Source organism: Pelodiscus sinensis, chromosome 2 (genome assembly GCF_049634645.1).
Source record: "Pelodiscus sinensis isolate JC-2024 chromosome 2, ASM4963464v1, whole genome shotgun sequence".
Classification (NCBI taxonomy): domain Eukaryota; kingdom Metazoa; phylum Chordata; order Testudines; family Trionychidae; genus Pelodiscus; species Pelodiscus sinensis.
In genome coordinates this window covers 219,048,243-219,066,173 of record NC_134712.1, presented here as the reverse complement: position 1 = coordinate 219,066,173, position 17,931 = coordinate 219,048,243, and the positions used below count along the sequence as shown (strand labels likewise).

Sequence of the window (17,931 nt, the reverse complement as noted above, 5' to 3'; positions counted from 1 at the left end):
ATAATCTACACAATGAAAGAATGTAAGAACTCATTCAAGAAATGAAGGAAAGCATTTCCTAGCATCTTTAGGCCTTCACAATAGCTCTTCTCCACCCAAATGTCCTGTATTTCTTCTGAGGTTAGATGTGTGCCTGTTTGTAAGGCAGCTAAATCGTATTGTATGGGTGTGTGCTGAACTTGATTATGTGTAGGTACAGAGACTCTAGATTTCTAACTATTTTGTTCTAATGACACTATGCAAAGAAAAGGTATTGTGTCTCAAGAAACTACAGGTAGATTGATGGTATCATTAGAAAACTAAACACTAATTTTGCCAGTAATACTTATCCAAAAACACAGGAGTGGGAAATACAGAGGTTTATTAGCTGGCTCACATTTTTAGGCTTCATTTAAAAAAAAAAAAAAAAAGCCTTCTTTCTGATATTTTGGAAGATCCTCAGAAGTGTCCAAATGCACAAAAGGCAATAAAGAGATTGTACAGCTTGCAAGCCTTTACACCTCTGATATTTTGATAAACTGGAAAATAAAGTGGTAATTCTGTTTTAGAAGAATTCAATGGCTAGCATGTTTATAAGGATTTCAGAAATCTCCATACATATGAATTGAGTGGAAGTATGATCTACAAAAATGATACAACTTAAGTAAGGAGAATGAATGAAGCCCTCTGCATCTGAGCCAAAAAAATTAAGTTATGAACTGTTGATATATAAAAGTGATGTGTAGCGTCCATATAGCTACTGGCAAGAGTAAAAAGCAGGCTGTGTTCACATGGCAATGGGTAGTTTCATTTGTCGGTGAAAAGCTCTGGTGTAGGGACACAGCAGGGAATATCATCTTCCTGCTGCCAAAGCCTTTCACTGCTATGAGGATGGACTCCAGAAGTTGGGAGCGCCTAGCCTTTTCCCGGTGCCGGAATCTTTTATTATGGCAAGGTTGGGCTCGGGTACCAGGGTGCTAACAGGACGCTCCCCTCTGCTTCCAGTACAAGAAGGAGATGTAGAGTAAAAATTTCTGAGGCAGGCTATCATATTCTGTTAAGAACCCCTATTCTAAATTCCAAATCTGGAACAGGCACACAAACACCTATGCCAAAGGCACAGTACATGAAGGTTACCGCCTCCCGCCCGCTAAGCCCATCGGAGGAAGGCCATCATAAAGATAACTACCCAGACTATTACATCCCAGGGAAAGGCCCTATGGGTGAGAGAGACAGGACATAACACATTCAATGGTGCTAGGAACAAATGCGCAATTGTCATGTACCCTTACTGCCTCTGCTTTAGTCCCCCAGGTGCAACACCAATGGATCACATCCGTGCAAATATACCTTCCTGACGTTAGCAGACACATCGCCCCTTAACACATAATTGACAATTGAGTTCTGCTTTGTTTAAGTACTTGTTTAACTAGATATAAGGTACAGTAATTACTCGTTTAACAGGTGCCTGCTTAACATGTTTTCGCAATAGCATGATTTTTTTAGGGAACGTTTTTCGAATAACACGACTGTCCACCAAATAACATGACAATAATCAAGTAGACAATAATCTACTTCACGCGGTAATATGAAAACAGTGGTAATATGCATGAGCGGATGAATATATGTGGTCACAGCGCTCCTCCGCTCACTCACGTGTTTATCTTCGTGTTTTAACAAACCGTGGCGACTTGTGTTGCAAGTTATCTTGTGTTGCTAGATATCTAATGTTGATGCTGACGACCCAGCACCAACAAAAAAATGACTTAGCCACCACTACCTGAAACACACCACCACTTTTTCCATTATTTTTAAATGGGAAAATCGACCCCGCATAGAACGTTTTTGCTTAGCACGAACATTTTCAGAAATGAATCTACAGTGTTAAATGAGGAATTACTGTATTCTGTAAGCTACGGGTGGAAAACATTATGTAACCTTTAGATTATTGCCCTCATTTTGCCTCATGGTTAGTACCTATCCAGGGGATCTGGGATCTTCACCTTCCTCCCCCCATCACTTTATCTGCCCATCAGCATCTTATATAATCCATTGTAACCTATTGTTGGGCAGTATTCACCATGCCTAACAAGCAAAGTGACACTCCACCAGCGCTGTGTGTAATAAACCTTCCTGCTTGCTTCTTACATGGTGTCCAGATTCTGTTTCAACACAGGGCCTAGTTGCAAGAATGAAATATTATAAGGAAATCTGCTTATTAGGAGAAAATGATGTGGATGAAGATGTCAGTATATCTTAAGAACAACGTGGATCAACTGCTGAAGTCTTTTCCAGCTGCCTCCCTTCGCTTGAGACTTCCCTTGCTGCTATAGACTTTTCCAACAATAGGGAAAGGCTGCAGCAGCCAGACACCACACAATACTCTTTTTGGTGGTGTAGAGAAGGAAACACAGCTTGGGTATGTAGAGAGCATTTATAGTATGTACTTGCATACAGACACCTTTCGGGCGTGTCTTTACTCATGTAAGCCGTACCTCACCATCTACATGACTCCTTATAGTCATGCTGGGAGAGTACATACTTAAATGTTACTGCCAAGAAGCATGCCTACGTACTTTACGTATACTGCTACCTGTGCACGTCTGTAATATAAGTGCAATTTTTGCACAGGCTTTTTGGGTAAGGAAGATAATGGAAGAAGTTGTTTGTGGTGGAAGGAACATATGGTTGAACTTAAAGTCTACTGTGATTGAATACCTTTTGGCTTGAATATGTGAAGGAACTGCTGGCTTTACTTTTGTTCATTTTTATTTTCAAACTGGTACAAAGCAAGGTGGATAAAAATCAAGTTTTTTAAATTAAAAATGGATTTTATTTAAATGTGATTTTTTTTTAAATCAATAAAATACTTAACTTCCCTCTTGCTTAAAAATAACAGAATTAAATCTTATCACAAACAAGCTAAACATACAAATTAATGGCTCTAGTTTGCCCAGCCTTACTACCAGCTCTTGCTTCTTGAAAGTTCTGGGCTTTCAATTTCTGCTTCTCAACAGACTAAAGTCACATCTACAAAGAAAGCCACAGGATTGTTATTGTTCTGTGCTTATATGGTGGTAGAGCTCGGCCAAGCATAGCACAGGTGTTATTCAAGACACTGTCTTAATGACAGACACACAATACATAGAAAAGGATGGAGGCAGCATAGAAAAGAACAGTAGTGTGGAATGGACTGGAAATAAAACAAGAACACATCATTCAGCACACACAGAACTTCCTATATTCCCCCACACTTTTGACACAGAAAACTATCATGGCTCCTGGCCATAAGACAGATTTCACCTGGCAATATTTTGAAGAAATTCATTCCTAAGATAAAAAAGGAAAATGTGTCAAGTGTAAGTAATACAAGAAGGAGATGCAGGGCCTTGTTACAAGAATGAATCATCATAAGAAAAACTGCTTATTGGGAGAAAATTATGTAGACGAAGATGTGGATATATCTAAAGAACAATGCAGACCAATTGGTTAGTAACTTATATTTCACTTTGCAATGCATCATTCTTCAATATTCGTGCTTTGCCTTTTAATAAGTGATTTAACAAATAAATTCCCAAGCTATTTGCTGTTAGATGTTACTAGAAAAAAAATGTCTTAGCTAATCATCATGGCTTGTGAATTAAGTAAAAAATAGAAATGATTAACTGAATAATAGTGTGACAAGAAGTGAGAAGAGTGACTATTCAGAATCAGGATCTATTCAGAATGTTTCAGGATCCCATTTAAGTGTGACAAATTAGACTGTATCTGCAACAACTTCAGAGTCATCTGTTGTGCTTTCAGCTTGCAACTAAACATATTAAAGACAAAATATCAATAGTATGCAAAAGATTTCAATCATCAAATAAAACAACCACTATCGGTGGGTCTGTAGTAAAGACCAGCAAACACCAACAAGACACCTAGATGAAAAGATTGCTCAGTTCATTTATGCCACAAATTCTACTTTTGCATTGTTACCACCACACACCTTTACTGACATGATTGAGTCCTTACAACCAGGCTACACTTCACCTAGCAGAGCAGACACTGGTGGAAAACTGCTAAATACTGTGTACGAGAAGGAAATTGAACAGTGTGCAGGGAATACTGAGGGGAAATGTGTCAGTTTAAGCCTTGAGGGGTGGAGCAATGTACACAATGATCTAGTAATATGTGCCTGTGTGACAAAAGAAAATGGGATTGCATTTCTTTTAGAAACAATACACATGTCGGGAAATGCCTACACAACAGAATATTTAAAAGAAATGGCAGTGAAAGCTGTACTAAATTTTGAACAAAGCTCAACTGTCACATGCACAGTTTTGTCTCAGACAATGCTGCAAACATGGCAAAGATGAAAAGATACTTAGAAGAAGAAGCAGAAAGATGCTCCTTAACAACATATGGCTTCAGTGTCCATGTATTGCATCTTTTAGCCAAAAATACACCATCTTTAAGCCACTAAAATACACCATCTCAAGGATTAAAAAAAATGTTATAAGTCGCAAAATACTTCCATAACAACCATTTTGCTTCAGTTTCACTGAAGAGAGTGGAGCCTATTATCCATTCCCTTAAACTTGAAATAAATTGCTGCTACACTGCTGATTCTGTCCAAGTTTGGAAGGCACCTCAAGAGACACTGATAAAAGAAACGCTAACCAGAAAATTGAACTGCAGGAACCAAAAGAGTGAATGGGATCAAACACTAACTCCACCTCATATTTTTGTGAACCTTTTCAACCCCAGATATAAAGATAGATTCTTAACTTAACTTAAAGATGCTGTTGCTGCCATAGCATGGGCATCTCAAAATCACTTATCAGTTAGGCCACTCATAATAATTTTCAGGGCTGGAGCAAAATTATTTAATCAGAACAAGTTTACTGATTATGTTTTTAACAAAGTTACTCCCCTGAATTGGTGGAAATCATTAGCCAGGCACTTGAAACAGAGTTCCTTCAGCTGCTAAAGCAACTTTTCACAGCAGTAGCTTCCTCTGCAGGGACAGAGAATATTTTCATCTTTTGGTATTACAGGCAGTCCCCGAGTTATGCGGATCCGACTTATGTCGGATCCGCAGTTACGAACGGGGCCCTCCCTCTCCCTGGTCTCCAGCAGACCAGGGAGAAGAAGCAAAGCGGCGCAACACGCGGGCAGCGGACAGCCCAGACGCGTCTGGGCTGCCCGCGTGTTCCGCCGCTTTGCTACCCGTCCCCCTGGTCTGCAGACCAGGGGGACGGGGAGCAAAGCAGAGCAAAGCCACAGAGCCCGAGGGCAGCAGGATAGCCACGGTGCGTCTGGGCTGTCCCGCTGCCCCCGTGCTCCGCGGCTTTGCTCCTGACGCCTGTGGTACAGCAGCTGGGGCGCTGCCGGTTGGTCCCGTAGCGCCGCTCTGGGCGCCACTGGACCAACCCAGCAGCACCCCAGCGGCTCTGCCCCAGGTGTCCCCAAGTCAGCCGCTGCTGAAACTGACCAGTGGCTGACTACAGGAAGCCCCTGCCCCGGGCTTCCTGGAATCAGCTGCTGATCAGTTTCAGCAGCAGCTGACTTGGGGATGCCTGGGGTTCTTAAGTTGAATCTGTATGTAAGTCAGAACTGGCGTCCAGATTCAGCCGCTGTTGAAACTGATCAGTTTCAGCAGCGGCTGAATCTGGACGCCAGTTCCGACTTACATACAGATTCAACTTAAGAACAAACCTACAGTCCCTATCTTGTACGTAACCCGGGGACTGCCTGTATTCACTCCAAGCTAGGAAATCAACTGAAAATTTAAAAAGCAGGAAAACTCATATCTGTTTCAGTCAATGAATCAAAATGACAGTGGCAGTGGTGAATACGAGAGATAGCTGTAGAAGTTTTAAAAACACCATGCATTTAAATATTCTGAGAACTTGTCTCTTAAGAACGAATAAAAATTGAAAATTAAAAATAAAGGGTTTTTTTGGGCAACCATCAGCCAGCAACTCAGGAGACAGCTGCCATTGCAAATGTGAAACATTTATGTAACATTTAAGATTTAGTTTAATAAAATATAAGTGCTATTGTGTGGGGGAGTGATTTAGTTCTTAACATTCCTAATGTACTGCTGCTGCATCTTCAGCTTGACACAGACAATGAGTATTATGTACTATTTTCTGAGATAATAAAAATCAAATAATCTAAAAAGTTACATAAAGTATACCTCTTAGATGTTATAAATGATGTACTGAATTGTAAATTAGCATGTTTTAGTGATGAGATATGAAGCACTGTTTAATAAATGCGTGCAGTAGTATCAGTGAGAAACTGGATTTAAAAAAAAAATCAATAATTCTTTCAGGATGATTTAAATAACGATATAAACCCCTTTGATTTAAATCCATCCACCATGGCACAACAGGCACAAGACAAGAACTTTTTTTGTACATTTTATAAATGAAAATAAACAAAACAGTACTAAAATTAAGCCAGTCTGTACTAGAAAATCTTTTCAAAGTCTGAAACTGAACATTAGAAGTTTAAATATATCTTTATTGTTGTGTTTTCTCTTCCATAAACCATGTTTTGTTTTAATAAAACAATAGTATGTGCTTTAATGCTAATTCTGGGAACATAGCACAGTTTAGTTTTGGAAACAAACACCCTCCTCACACGAAAAAGACAAAATAAGATTAACTGGTATAAAGGTAATTAGGAACATAAGGAAGAGGCTGCAAATTCTGACAGCTGAGTGTACCACAAAACAGTGGCTAACTTTGTACAATGATAAGCCATAGTGTATCACTGATACCTTACAAGGCAACTTATCCATAATTAGCTCAATATATACTCAATATCTTAAAACTATCAACTATTTACCTGAGAGCCAGAAACACCAGAAGGTTGCATATAATACTGTTGGTTCGGTAGTTTTGCATACATGGAATACACTGGGTCTTCATTCATCAACTTGGTATATAATGAAAGAGCCTCCATAACCTTAACATTGAGCTCTGAAAGTTCTGAATGTTTCCTGAAATAATGAATGATATTTTCATTCAAATTGAAGTTACCTTTTGTAGAAATATTTTCATATATCATCTATTATATCATATGGCTTAATATACATTTTAGTCATTTATACTCAAGTGGATATAATACAGTGGATTTGTACATAAGGTACTATAGCAAACTACTCTTACTGTATGGGAAGTGTTGCCTAGACATATTGATCAAGCATTGTAATTGTGACTGGCAGTCAGAGAAATATTAATTTTTTATCAAGTAGACAAGCAAAAAAATAATTTAAATTAATTACTCCTGAGTATTAAGTAGGAGATACAGTATTTCAGCATTCTAAAATTAGCAAAATAAATAATTCACTAATATTACTATCACACCTTTGAGAGAAAATATGCTCAGTCATCCTGCCATGATGGACCATTCTATTATTTATAATTTATATTACCATAGTGTGTAGGAGTCATAGTGATGGAGCAGAACGATAAACAGCATGGGCTTTCTACATGTACATTTTATACTGAAATTATTGATAGCACCATAATGTAAACAATTCATACTTGTGCTATTATTTCAAAAGTTTCTGAGCCATAAAAATCAGTATAAGCATATGTGTGCGTGCTTGTGTATGTTTTCTTACCTGTCAATATCTTCTAGCTTTTCATCAATGAGAGGTCCCATTTGGTGGCATATGGCTAGGAGAGAATTACATTTATATAATCAGAATTATGAAAAAATTCAGTAGTTAGTACTGAAAAGCAGAACGTAATCTTAAGAACATAAGAACATCTATACTGGGTCAGACCAAAGATCCATCTAGCCCAGTATCCTGTCTTCCAACAGCGGCCAATGCCAGATGCCCCAGAGCAAGTGAATAGAACAGGAATCAAGTGATCCCTCTCCTGTCATCCACTTCCAGCCTCTGACAACAGAGGCTAGGGACACCAGTCATTGATGGACCTAACTCCAAGAATTTATCTAGTTCTTCTTTGCACCCTGTTAATCTCCTGGTTTTCACAGAATCCTCTGGCAAAGAGTTCCATGGGTTGACTGTGTGCTATGTGAAGAAAAACTTCCTTTTGTTTGTTTTAAACTTTCCACCTATTAATTTCATTTGGAGACTCCTAGTTCTTATGTTATGGGAACAAGAAATAACTTTTCCTCATTCATTTTTTCTACACGAGTCATGACTTTATAGACCTCTATTGTATTCCCCCCAAGTCTTCTCTTTTCTAAGCTGAAAAGTCCTCGTCTTTTTAATCTCTCTCCATATAGGACCCATTCCAGACCTTTGCCCTTTTCTGAACCTTTTCCAATGCCAATATATCTTTTTTGAGACAAAACTGTGACGGTGCAGTCAGAGTTCCCCACAAATCCTGCACCCCGTCTACAGCAAGAACAGATTTCACCAGTCAGTAGAATGGAGGGTTTATTGCTTCTCAAGGATACAGCACAACATAGACTTGATATTGCTACAGGAGTCTGGGCCAGGATGCCTAAGATCCCTTTGGGTTAGGGTGGTCCATCACTCCCCTAGACCCGCACCCCCCCGCCATTCAGGCTCACTCCCTCCCATTTCCCAGCCAGCCAGCCAGCCAGTGAACCTTTCCCCTCCTTCCCCCACCCCCTGCCCAAGCTTCCTGTTGGTCTCCGCCTCTCTCCCTTTGTCTCCCCCCCCCCCCCCCCGGGAATCCTGTTATCTTCTCAGGCTGAGCCCAGGTGTCTAGGTTAATACACATTTGGGTGACTCAGTGGGAATCACACATCACAGTGCAGGGGGACACCAGGATACAGAGCAGACAGCACTCCCACTGAGCCACAGAAGTGACCACTTCTGTATGCAGTGCTCAAGAGGTGGGCATACCATGGTTTCATATAGAGGCAACAAGATGTTCTCTGTTTTATTCTTTAGCCCTTTTTTAATGTTTCCTAACATTGTTTGCTTTTTTGACTGCCACTGCACATTAAGTGGATATTTTCAGAGAACTATCCAAAATGACTCCAATATCCCTCTTTTGAGTAGTTATAGTTAAATTAGGCCTCTTCATATTGTATGTAAAGCTGGGATTATTTTTTCCAATATGCATTACTTTACATTTGTCAACATTAAATTTAATTTGCCATTTTGTTGATCAATCACTTGGTTTTGTGAGGTTTTTTTTTTTTTGAAGCTCTTCACAGTCTGCTTTGGTCTTAACTATATTAAGCAGTTTTGTAGCATCTGCAAATTTTGCCACCTCACTGTTTACCCCTTTCTCCAGATCATTTATAAATAGGCTGAATAGAATTGGTCCCAGTACAGACCCTTGGGGGACACCACTAGTTCTCTCTCTCCATTCTGAAAACTTACCTGCCATTGGTAATCATTGTTGCAAGTGCTTTTTTAAAAAATAGTAACCTCAAACATTTAGATGTCAAAAGAAATTTCTAAGATCATAAACAAAAATCTATATTTTAATTCATAAAAGATAGAGTAAATGTTGGTTATGCACCTTTTTTATTAGAGGTTGAGGCCTAGGTTCTCTAAATTAGATTTTGCAAACTGAGAAGCAACAGACTCAGCATAAATCAGCCTCTCCCCTTTACATTTTGGAGGAAATTGAATAACTCAAGAGCTTTTTGCAGTTCTCTCTGTTCTTTCACAGCACCACTGTCCTGGAATTCATAACCAGAAGCCAATTCTGAAGATGTTCAATAGATATTAGTAGACTGTTGCAAAACAAACAAATCTAGATTGTAATTTTCACAACTAGATCTCAACAGTACTATACACAGGAGGCAAATATCATTATCACCATGTTACAGATGAAGAAAATGAGAAGCAAGATAACCCAGCAGGCCAGTGATAAAAAAAAATTACTAGGTCTCTAGTTTCTGACATTTTATAAATACCGCCAGGTTATTTTGGCAAGTTTTTAAAAGAATGGCTACCTACAGCAACTGGTTCTTCTGCATGTATTCCACTCTTGGTACAAATGAGCCCCACATGCACAAGACTGCATAGTTGGCTAGCAGCATCCACTGAGACCAGGCCAGCATCCTTTATGGCTCATGCCCTATTCATTCTCCTTCCGTTCTCCCCCCGAATCACGGGCATAAAGCAGTGGTTCTCAATATTGTGTATTGGTGACCCCTTCCACACAGCAAGCCTCTGAGTGCAACCCTTGCCCTTTTACATTAAAAATACTTTCCTTATATTTACCATTATTAGTCAAAACAGTCCACCAGTGGCTTTCACTTTGCTTTTCAAATGTTCAAGAGCTGAGGGTGGGTTCTTGTACATTTCAAAAGCAGGGAGAATAGGGCCAGCGGGGTACTGTTTGAGTCCCCAGCTTGTCCCAGGTTCCCTGCAGCACTTCTGCTTTTGAAATGTAGAAAGCTCTGCTCTTGCAAGCTCTGCCACTTCCCAACTGCACCCTGCCCCTACTCTCCATGGAGACATTGCTGGAGGGAACTGGCTTTTAAGCCGGTTCCCCCCAGCACCCGATCCTGCTCTCCCCCTTTCCTGCGTCTCTCTGATAGAGACAGCAAGGGAGGATGGGGAAAGTGACTAGTCAAGTCAGTAGTCGACTATCAAAGAAGCATTTGATTAACAGAGAGTCGACTAGTCGCTTACATCCCTACTCTGGACTCTAGGGCATTTATGAGAAGAAAAGCATATTGAAGACACACTGAATTTGAAAGTGATCTACATGAACCTCATTCACCACTCTTAATAGGTAGAAGTGTAGAGAAAGAATTTTTTTACCACCAGCTGAACAAAGAGGAATTCTTGAAAAAATTTTATCAGGTAGAGAGAGAAAAAAAGAGACAACTTCAAGAAAGATTGTTGATGTGCTGGTTTGCTTCATGGGGCTAGAACAGAGGCCCAAAGAAAAGAGCCACTCTTGGATAACCTCATGAGACATAGAATAAAAGATTATTGCCCTCAAATGGAAGGCTCTCATTTGCTGTTTGGATCTCTTCTAAGTAGAAGTGGCAAAACTTAAAAAGAAGGGCCCGACGGTTAGTTACCTGCATCTGGAAGATGGCTTACAAGAATACCTTGTGCTCACAAAAATCTAATTTCTTTAGGCTTTTGTCTTTCAACATGGTTTAAGGAGGTTCCTCTTTGACCTTCTTGGAAAGCAACCTCTACAGGACAATTCAGAACTGGATGGGAGTACAAATATTTTGTTCCCTTAGGAGGGACATGACATCCCTGTGAGCTCGCACTATGGCTGGGATAGACACTATTGTATGCCACAAGTTTTTGCAGACTTCAACAGCACTTTTCGGCACAGGGAGCCTGTCATGGAAGAGTGTAAGATCTAACACATTTGTGGTTTTCCCTTGACCACATATATAATCCTGAGTCTCTGTCATGTGCCTAATGATGTCCTGGAATACCAGGAAATCATCCACTGAAACAGATGTAGAATGGTTCATTGCCTTATCTAGGGAGGAAAGTCACATGGGAGAGCAAGTGTTCTTCTGATGCTCCTCCTCATTTTCCTCCTCCTGCCTTTCCAGGATTTAAAGCTGCACAAGTTGGAAACACTAAAGGGTAAAAGGGTAAAAAAAGGGGAGTCTATCAACAGGGCTGCAAGCCTATGAGTCCCGGGTCTCTTCCAACCACCTCTCATGAAATCTTTCTAGAATCCTTATCTGACTGCCTCTGTGCTACCCAAGAAGGGGAAAGTGAATAGTTGGAAGATGAGAAAGAAAAGGAGGAAAAGCCATTCAACTGGAAGTGCACTGCATTTGGAGAGGAAATTGTGGTACTGGGTATGCCACCTTAACTTGATGTATTGATATCTCAGAAGCTGACTGAATGGATATCACCACCCTCAATCCTCCAAAGAAGAGATATGGGCCCATAGTTAAGTTACTCAGTGCAGTGTTTGCTCTGGGTGCCATGGCACCCAGGAGTCCAGGTGCCAAGAGAAATGGAATCTGAGAATTTAGGGGTGCTGTCTTGGCAATCAACAGCCATGAATATCAGGTGGCCTTGTGTAGCCAGACAGGAACCCCCCTGTAACATCCATCTTTGTTTGCCTGGAGCATGCAGGGCACCCAGAGCAGTAAGCGTTGGAGCAGGAGGCTCAGGATATGCGGGCTCAGTGACCCTGAATGGCTGTAAACAGAGATATGCCAATTGCTGACCAAGAGGCTGCCGAGGAGTTCCCTTGACTGAAACCCATATTGATACAAACACACAGCTGTCCGCGGGGGAAGTAATCTCTTGCCCAGTAAAAAAAAAAAATCTAGTACTCACAATTTAGTTCTCTCTGTTGCAAGTGTAAATTAAGTTGAAACTTGCTTGTAAGAACTGGCGCCACAAAAACAGACCAGTACAATTTGGCATCTTAGATAAGAAAGAGGATACGGGCCCCTATGGGCATAAAGATGGGTCCAGCAGCACATTTACTCTGAGTGTCAATCTACCATCTATCTGCTGGTCGGGTTAGGTGTTTGACCTCCCGAGGTTCCATGGGGAAGCTCAAGAGGCACAGAAGGGGGTAAAAATTGTACCTGGATGTGGTCCTTTGTCTTAAGTGTACACATAGACTTAGAGCTCTTTAAAGATTAAGCTGTCACTTGGTACCATTATTTCTATTTTCTATCTTTATTTTCTTTGTAACCATTTTTAAGATCTATATTTGCTAGCAGTTAAGAAAGAAGAGCAATAGCCATTGTAACCATATGCTTTATAAGCCTTTTTAATAAACCTGTAACTGTTTAAGCTTTAAACTGACTCCTTCAGTTGCTGTAACAGAACCAAGCACAATTTAAAAGAACTTCAGCCGGTCATAAGGGACAAGTATAGGAAGAGCTTGGGCGTTTTGGATTATGTCACTCCCAGGTGACAGATCCGTTGGGGCATCTCTCAGTCTTCCCTAGACTGCCCGCTGCGAAGGGATCCTGTATCCTAGCAGCTGAAATCCGAGATGTAATAAGCTCTTCCTATAAACTCTGGGGCATCTGTCAGCCTGTTGGCTGCCCTCCGCGACAGGACCCCAGTCCTAGCGGTAAAGTCACGGACGTTAAACCTTTTCTCGGTCACACACACACACACACACACACACACACACACACACACACACACACACACACACACGAACAATCATTCAAAAAAGAACATGCCTTACCTTCAAGATGAAGCCGCTCTGGGAGATCTGGTTGATCATCAGCTGGATCCGCACTTTGTAACATCTGTAGCAGTTGGTCCATTTTATCCTATAATGAAAAGAAGAGAATTAATATGGGAACAAAATAGCTGGGTTTTATACTGCATTCCATAAAAGTACTGTAATGCAATATTCTTTTATATCCCCAGTGTAAACTGACTTTGATTCTCCATGATAAGGAGTCTACAGCATTAACACCACATTTAGTTTCAACAGATATGAACTACAATATGAACCTGTATGTAAGATTTTCATCCCTAGTCATGGTAATTATCACAGGGCCCAACACATCCCCTCCAAAAAGACCAAAAAAAAAAAAAAAAAAAAAAAAAAAAAACCTTAACAGTGCAAAAAGAGCTAGAATGCTCCATTTAATTTCCTGAAAAAGTGTCATTTCAAAATGTTTCTACTGAATTTCTTATTTCCCTGGAATTACTTATTTTCCATCTGAAAGTTTCAACCACACACAAAGCAAAGGTAGCTTTCAAAGAAAGCCAGACAAGAATTTTAAAAAGGATAAGCCACAAATATGACAAAATGGTTTAACAACATGTGAAATGTAGAATATTCCTCTTATATAGAAGTCATTCCTCAGAATTTTATTTATAAGCAGCTTCTACTTCTTATTCTACCTTAATTACATAAGCAATGCTACCACCTAGTGGATATATAAGTATCTACAAACAAGCATGTTAAAAGAAATGCATAAAGATAACTCCAACTAAATATGTATTTTAAAAGGCTATACTTTGAAAGCATAACTTGTAGTCTATAGGCACCTAAATAAAGTATTTATTAACATGTAGGAAGAGAGAAGGTTACTCACTTTGTGCAGTAACGGAGGTTCTTCGAGATGGTGCTCCACCTTAGGTCTTGCGGTGCTGCTGTGTGGCTAGACAGAGATTTACAGTAGCAGTACCCTCCAGTGTGCCGCACATGTGAGGCAAATGGCATGCATGGTGCTGCTACCACGCATGTGCGGCCATCATTCCTTCAGTTCCTTCTCTGCCCCAGAAGAAAAACTACTCCTCTGAAGCAGAGGAAAGGAAGGGCAGGTGGTGGAGAACCTCCGTTACTGCACAAAGTGAGTAACCTTCTCTTCTTCTTCGAGGCGTGTCCCTGTGGGTGCTCCACTTGAAGTGACTATATAGCAGTACCCATGTTAGGGTGCTTCAGTTAATAATCACGTTGGGCCTTGGTGAAGACTGTGAATCCAAACGCCGTGCTCCTTTTCAGGTAGAGTCCAGGGCATAATACCTGGCGAAAGTGTGTGCAGAAGACCACGCTGTGGCTCTGCAAATGTCCATCAGGTTAATGCTGCTAAGATAGGCTGCAGAGGTTGCCATGGCAATTGCAGCAGAGGCTGCTGGTTAAAACTGGCATAAGCCACACGTATGCAGTCTAAATCCACTTGGAAAGTCTCTTTTGACATTTATGCACCCAAGGACCTTTTAGCAATGGAGATGAAAAGTCTGTTAGTTTTATGAATTGTCTTTGTCCTCTCTAGATAAAAGGCAATTGTGCGGTGCACATCGAGTACATGCCATTTAGCTTCTTCAGTGGTGGCATGAGACTTTGGGCAGAAGACAGATAGCACCAGCAGTTCATTGCAATGCCAGGAGGTAAGTATTTTGGGTAAGAACTTTGGATGTGATAGGAGGACCACCCTGTCCTTATGAAAAATGGTAAAGCGTGGGTCGGCCATCAGCACCCCAATTTCACTTAGTCTTCTGGCTGAGGTGAGAGTGACTAATGTAGCAAGTTTCACTGAAAGGTGCATCACTGAATACATGGCCATAGGCTTGAATGGTGTATGAGTTAGGGCTCGTAGTACAACGTTTAGGTCCCAGGCTAGGATGGATGTTTTAACAGGCAGAAATGTGTTCTGGATACTCTTTAGGAATCGTTTAGTCGTGAGGTGGGTGAAAACTGATTAGTCTTCGATGGGTTGGTGGAATGCGGTTATAACTGTGAGGTGTTCCTTTAACGAACTGAAGGAGAGGTTTGTGTGTTTTAGATGCAAGAGGTACTCTAGTATATTGGCCAGAGGAATGGATCTGCCTATCTGTAGTTTGACCAGGAAGAAAATCTTCACCATTTGTAGAGGTAAGATTTTCTCGTTCAGACTACGACTACTTATTAGGATCTGTCTGACCTGATCTGTAAATGTTGCTTCTACTAAGGAGAGCCAGTGAGAAGCCGAGCTCAGAGGCGAAGAATATGGGGAGATGGTTGCCGGACAAGACCCTGTTGCTGAGTCAGGAGATGAGGGACTATTGGAAGCTGCTATGGAGACCTTAGGGACATATGAAGTAGATAAGTATAGCATGTCTGAAGGGGCCAAGCTGGAGCAATGAGGTTTACTGATCCTGTCTCTGCTCTTATTTTGTTGACTAGTTGGTGAAGAAGTGGGGTTGGCGGGAAGGCACAGAGGAGGGGTGCGTTCTACAGTATTGTAAATGAGTCCCCCAGAGAGTATAGTCCAATGACTGCACTAGAACAGTACTGTGGACACTTTTTGTTCACAGAGGTTGCAAACATGTTAATCTTTGGGAATTCCCAGAGTGAAAAAATCGTGTGGAGTACATCGTCGTCCAATTCCCATTCGTGTTTGGAAGTGAACTTCCTGCTGAGGGTGTCTGCCATAATATTGTCCTTGCCCGGTAGACAAGAGGCTTGTATGTGGACTTTGTGGTCTATACACCATTGCCATAGGTATGTCGCCTCTCTATACAGGTAGAAGGATCTGGCTCACCCGTGCCTATTTATGTAGTACATTGTGGCTTGATTGTCCGTAAAATTCTATACTGTGTTGCCCTGTATCTGTTGCAGGAAGTTCTGGCAGGCATATTGTACAATGTTCCAACACATTGACATGAAGGGAGCGCTCATCCTTGGACTGTGAGGGGGCCTGAATGCACTTCCCACCCTAGGAGGAAAGAGTCTGTCATGACTGCGATCGTCAGGGGACTTCTGTGGAAGGGTATCCCAGCACACACATTTTTTTGACCACTGGAGTGAGCTCTTGATCCTGGGTGGAAGTGATATCAACTTGCTGATACTGGTGTAATAGGGTCTATACACCATTCTGAGCCATTTCAGCATCAGTCTCATATGCAGTCTGGTGTGTGACACCACTGCTGTTGCTGCTGCCACATGGTCTAGAAGCTGTAGGCAAGTTCCTACAGGAACTTGCGGGCTGGATTCCAGCACTTCGACGAGGTGCTTGATTGTTTGAAAACAGTGGTATAGGAGAGAGGCCATTGCCTGGGTGCTGTCAACATAGGCCCCTATAAACTCTATGGTCTGAGCTGGTTGGAACTTGCTTTGGCCAGGGTGATTTAGAGTCCCAGAGCCTGGAACAAGGACATAGCCTGAGAGACTGCCTTGAGGGCTTCCTGGTGGCTGGGTGCTCTGATCAGGCAGTCGTCGAGGCAGGGGAAGAGGAAGTTACTCACCTTGGTGCAGTAATGACTGTTCTTCGAGATGTGTGTCCCCGTGGGCGCGCCACTGTAGGTCTCAGGCTTGTCCCAGTACCAGGACAAGCCCAACACCTACAGTGGCGCACCCATGGGGACATCACTCCAAGAAGAATATAGATACGCCTCACTGGCAGAAGTGAGCCACCACTACCGCAATGAGTTTTGAAAAGACCCTTGGGGCCATGGAAAGTCCAAAGGTCAGCACTGTGTATTGGAAATGTGCTGTGCCCAGTGTAAACCTCAGGTATTTGTGATGCGCAGGATACATGCATACATGAAAAATAAGCATCCTGGAGGTTGAGTGTCGATAGTCAGTCCCCTTCATTTAGGGCTGGTATTATGGTAGCTAAAAAGTCACCATCTTGAATTGCTCCCTCTGAATGCAGCGGTTGAGTTTCCTAAGATCGAGAATTGGTCTTCAACCTCCTGATTTTTTTTGTTGTGAGGAAATAGCGGGAGTAGAAGCCTTTGTTTCTGTGATGCTGAGGTACTGGTTCTATAGCATAAAGGTGGAGAAGATGGTCAATCTCATGGAGTAGAACACGTTCGTGAGATGGGTCCCTAAAGGAGGACGGGGAGGGAAGGTGAGTGGAAGGAATATTGGTAAAAGGAACACAGTATCCCGCTCTTACAACTTTTAGCACCCACTCGTTGGTCGTGATGGCTGACCATTGGTGGAAGAAGGGTGGGAGATGTTGGCAGAAAAGTAGGTAGGATTGGGGTTGTTCCGTATGAAGGGTGAAGGGGTGGTACTGGACTCTCGACCTTCAAAACGTTTGCCTGGAGGTAGATGGCTGAGACATGGCTGGCTGGTCCGTGGTAGTTTTGATGTTGTCTCCTCCTGTTGTCAAAGTGCCTCTGAGGCTGACTGAAAGGAGAGGATTTGTATTGCTAATTAAAGTATCTGCTTTGTTTGCACTTTGCTGCAGGCACATGGATCCCAAGGACTTTCAGCATTGTTCTGGAATCCTTGAGAGAATTGAAGGACGCACTGGTTGAGTCTGCGAACAGCTTAGATCCCTGGAAGGACAGATCCTGTCTTGTGGCCTGTACCTCCCGAGGAAAACCTGACAGGTGAAGCCAGGAGAACCTCCTCATCACAACAGCTGTTGCAATGGTCTATGAGGCTGTGGGGCAACTTGAAGGACCATGGAGGAGATCAACATTCCCTCATTTATACTGGCAGAGAACTGTTGTTTTTATCCTCTGACAAGGGATCAGTAAAAAGTGATAGCTGATGTGGTGGGTGTATTTAGCCAACATAGCTGTATAATTTGATATATGTAGTTGGAGAGGCTGACGAATAAGCCTTCCTT

The 17,931-nt window shown here is 41.7% G+C and overlaps 1 protein-coding gene and 1 long non-coding RNA gene across 4 annotated transcripts in view; one reads left to right on the top strand and one right to left on the bottom strand.

Annotated features, from left to right (window-relative positions):
* Positions 1 to 17,931, bottom strand: part of STAM (signal transducing adaptor molecule) — a 79,919-nt gene that overhangs the window by 13,125 nt on the left and 48,863 nt on the right. For all 3 annotated transcript variants that reach the window (XM_075922466.1, XM_075922467.1, XM_075922468.1), the window contains exons 10-12: positions 13,095 to 13,182; positions 7,604 to 7,658; positions 6,823 to 6,976 (exon numbers count right to left, since the gene is read on the bottom strand). In XM_075922466.1, coding sequence (XP_075778581.1) covers positions 6,823 to 6,976; positions 7,604 to 7,658; positions 13,095 to 13,182 — 297 coding nt within the window. The remainder of the gene's footprint in view (positions 1 to 6,822; positions 6,977 to 7,603; positions 7,659 to 13,094; positions 13,183 to 17,931) is intronic.
* On the top strand, positions 14,604 to 17,870 carry LOC142827353 (uncharacterized). The gene is made up of 5 exons (XR_012902060.1): positions 14,604 to 14,755; positions 15,151 to 15,239; positions 15,317 to 15,848; positions 15,966 to 16,116; positions 17,545 to 17,870. It is a non-coding gene; the product is annotated as an uncharacterized LOC142827353 (long non-coding RNA).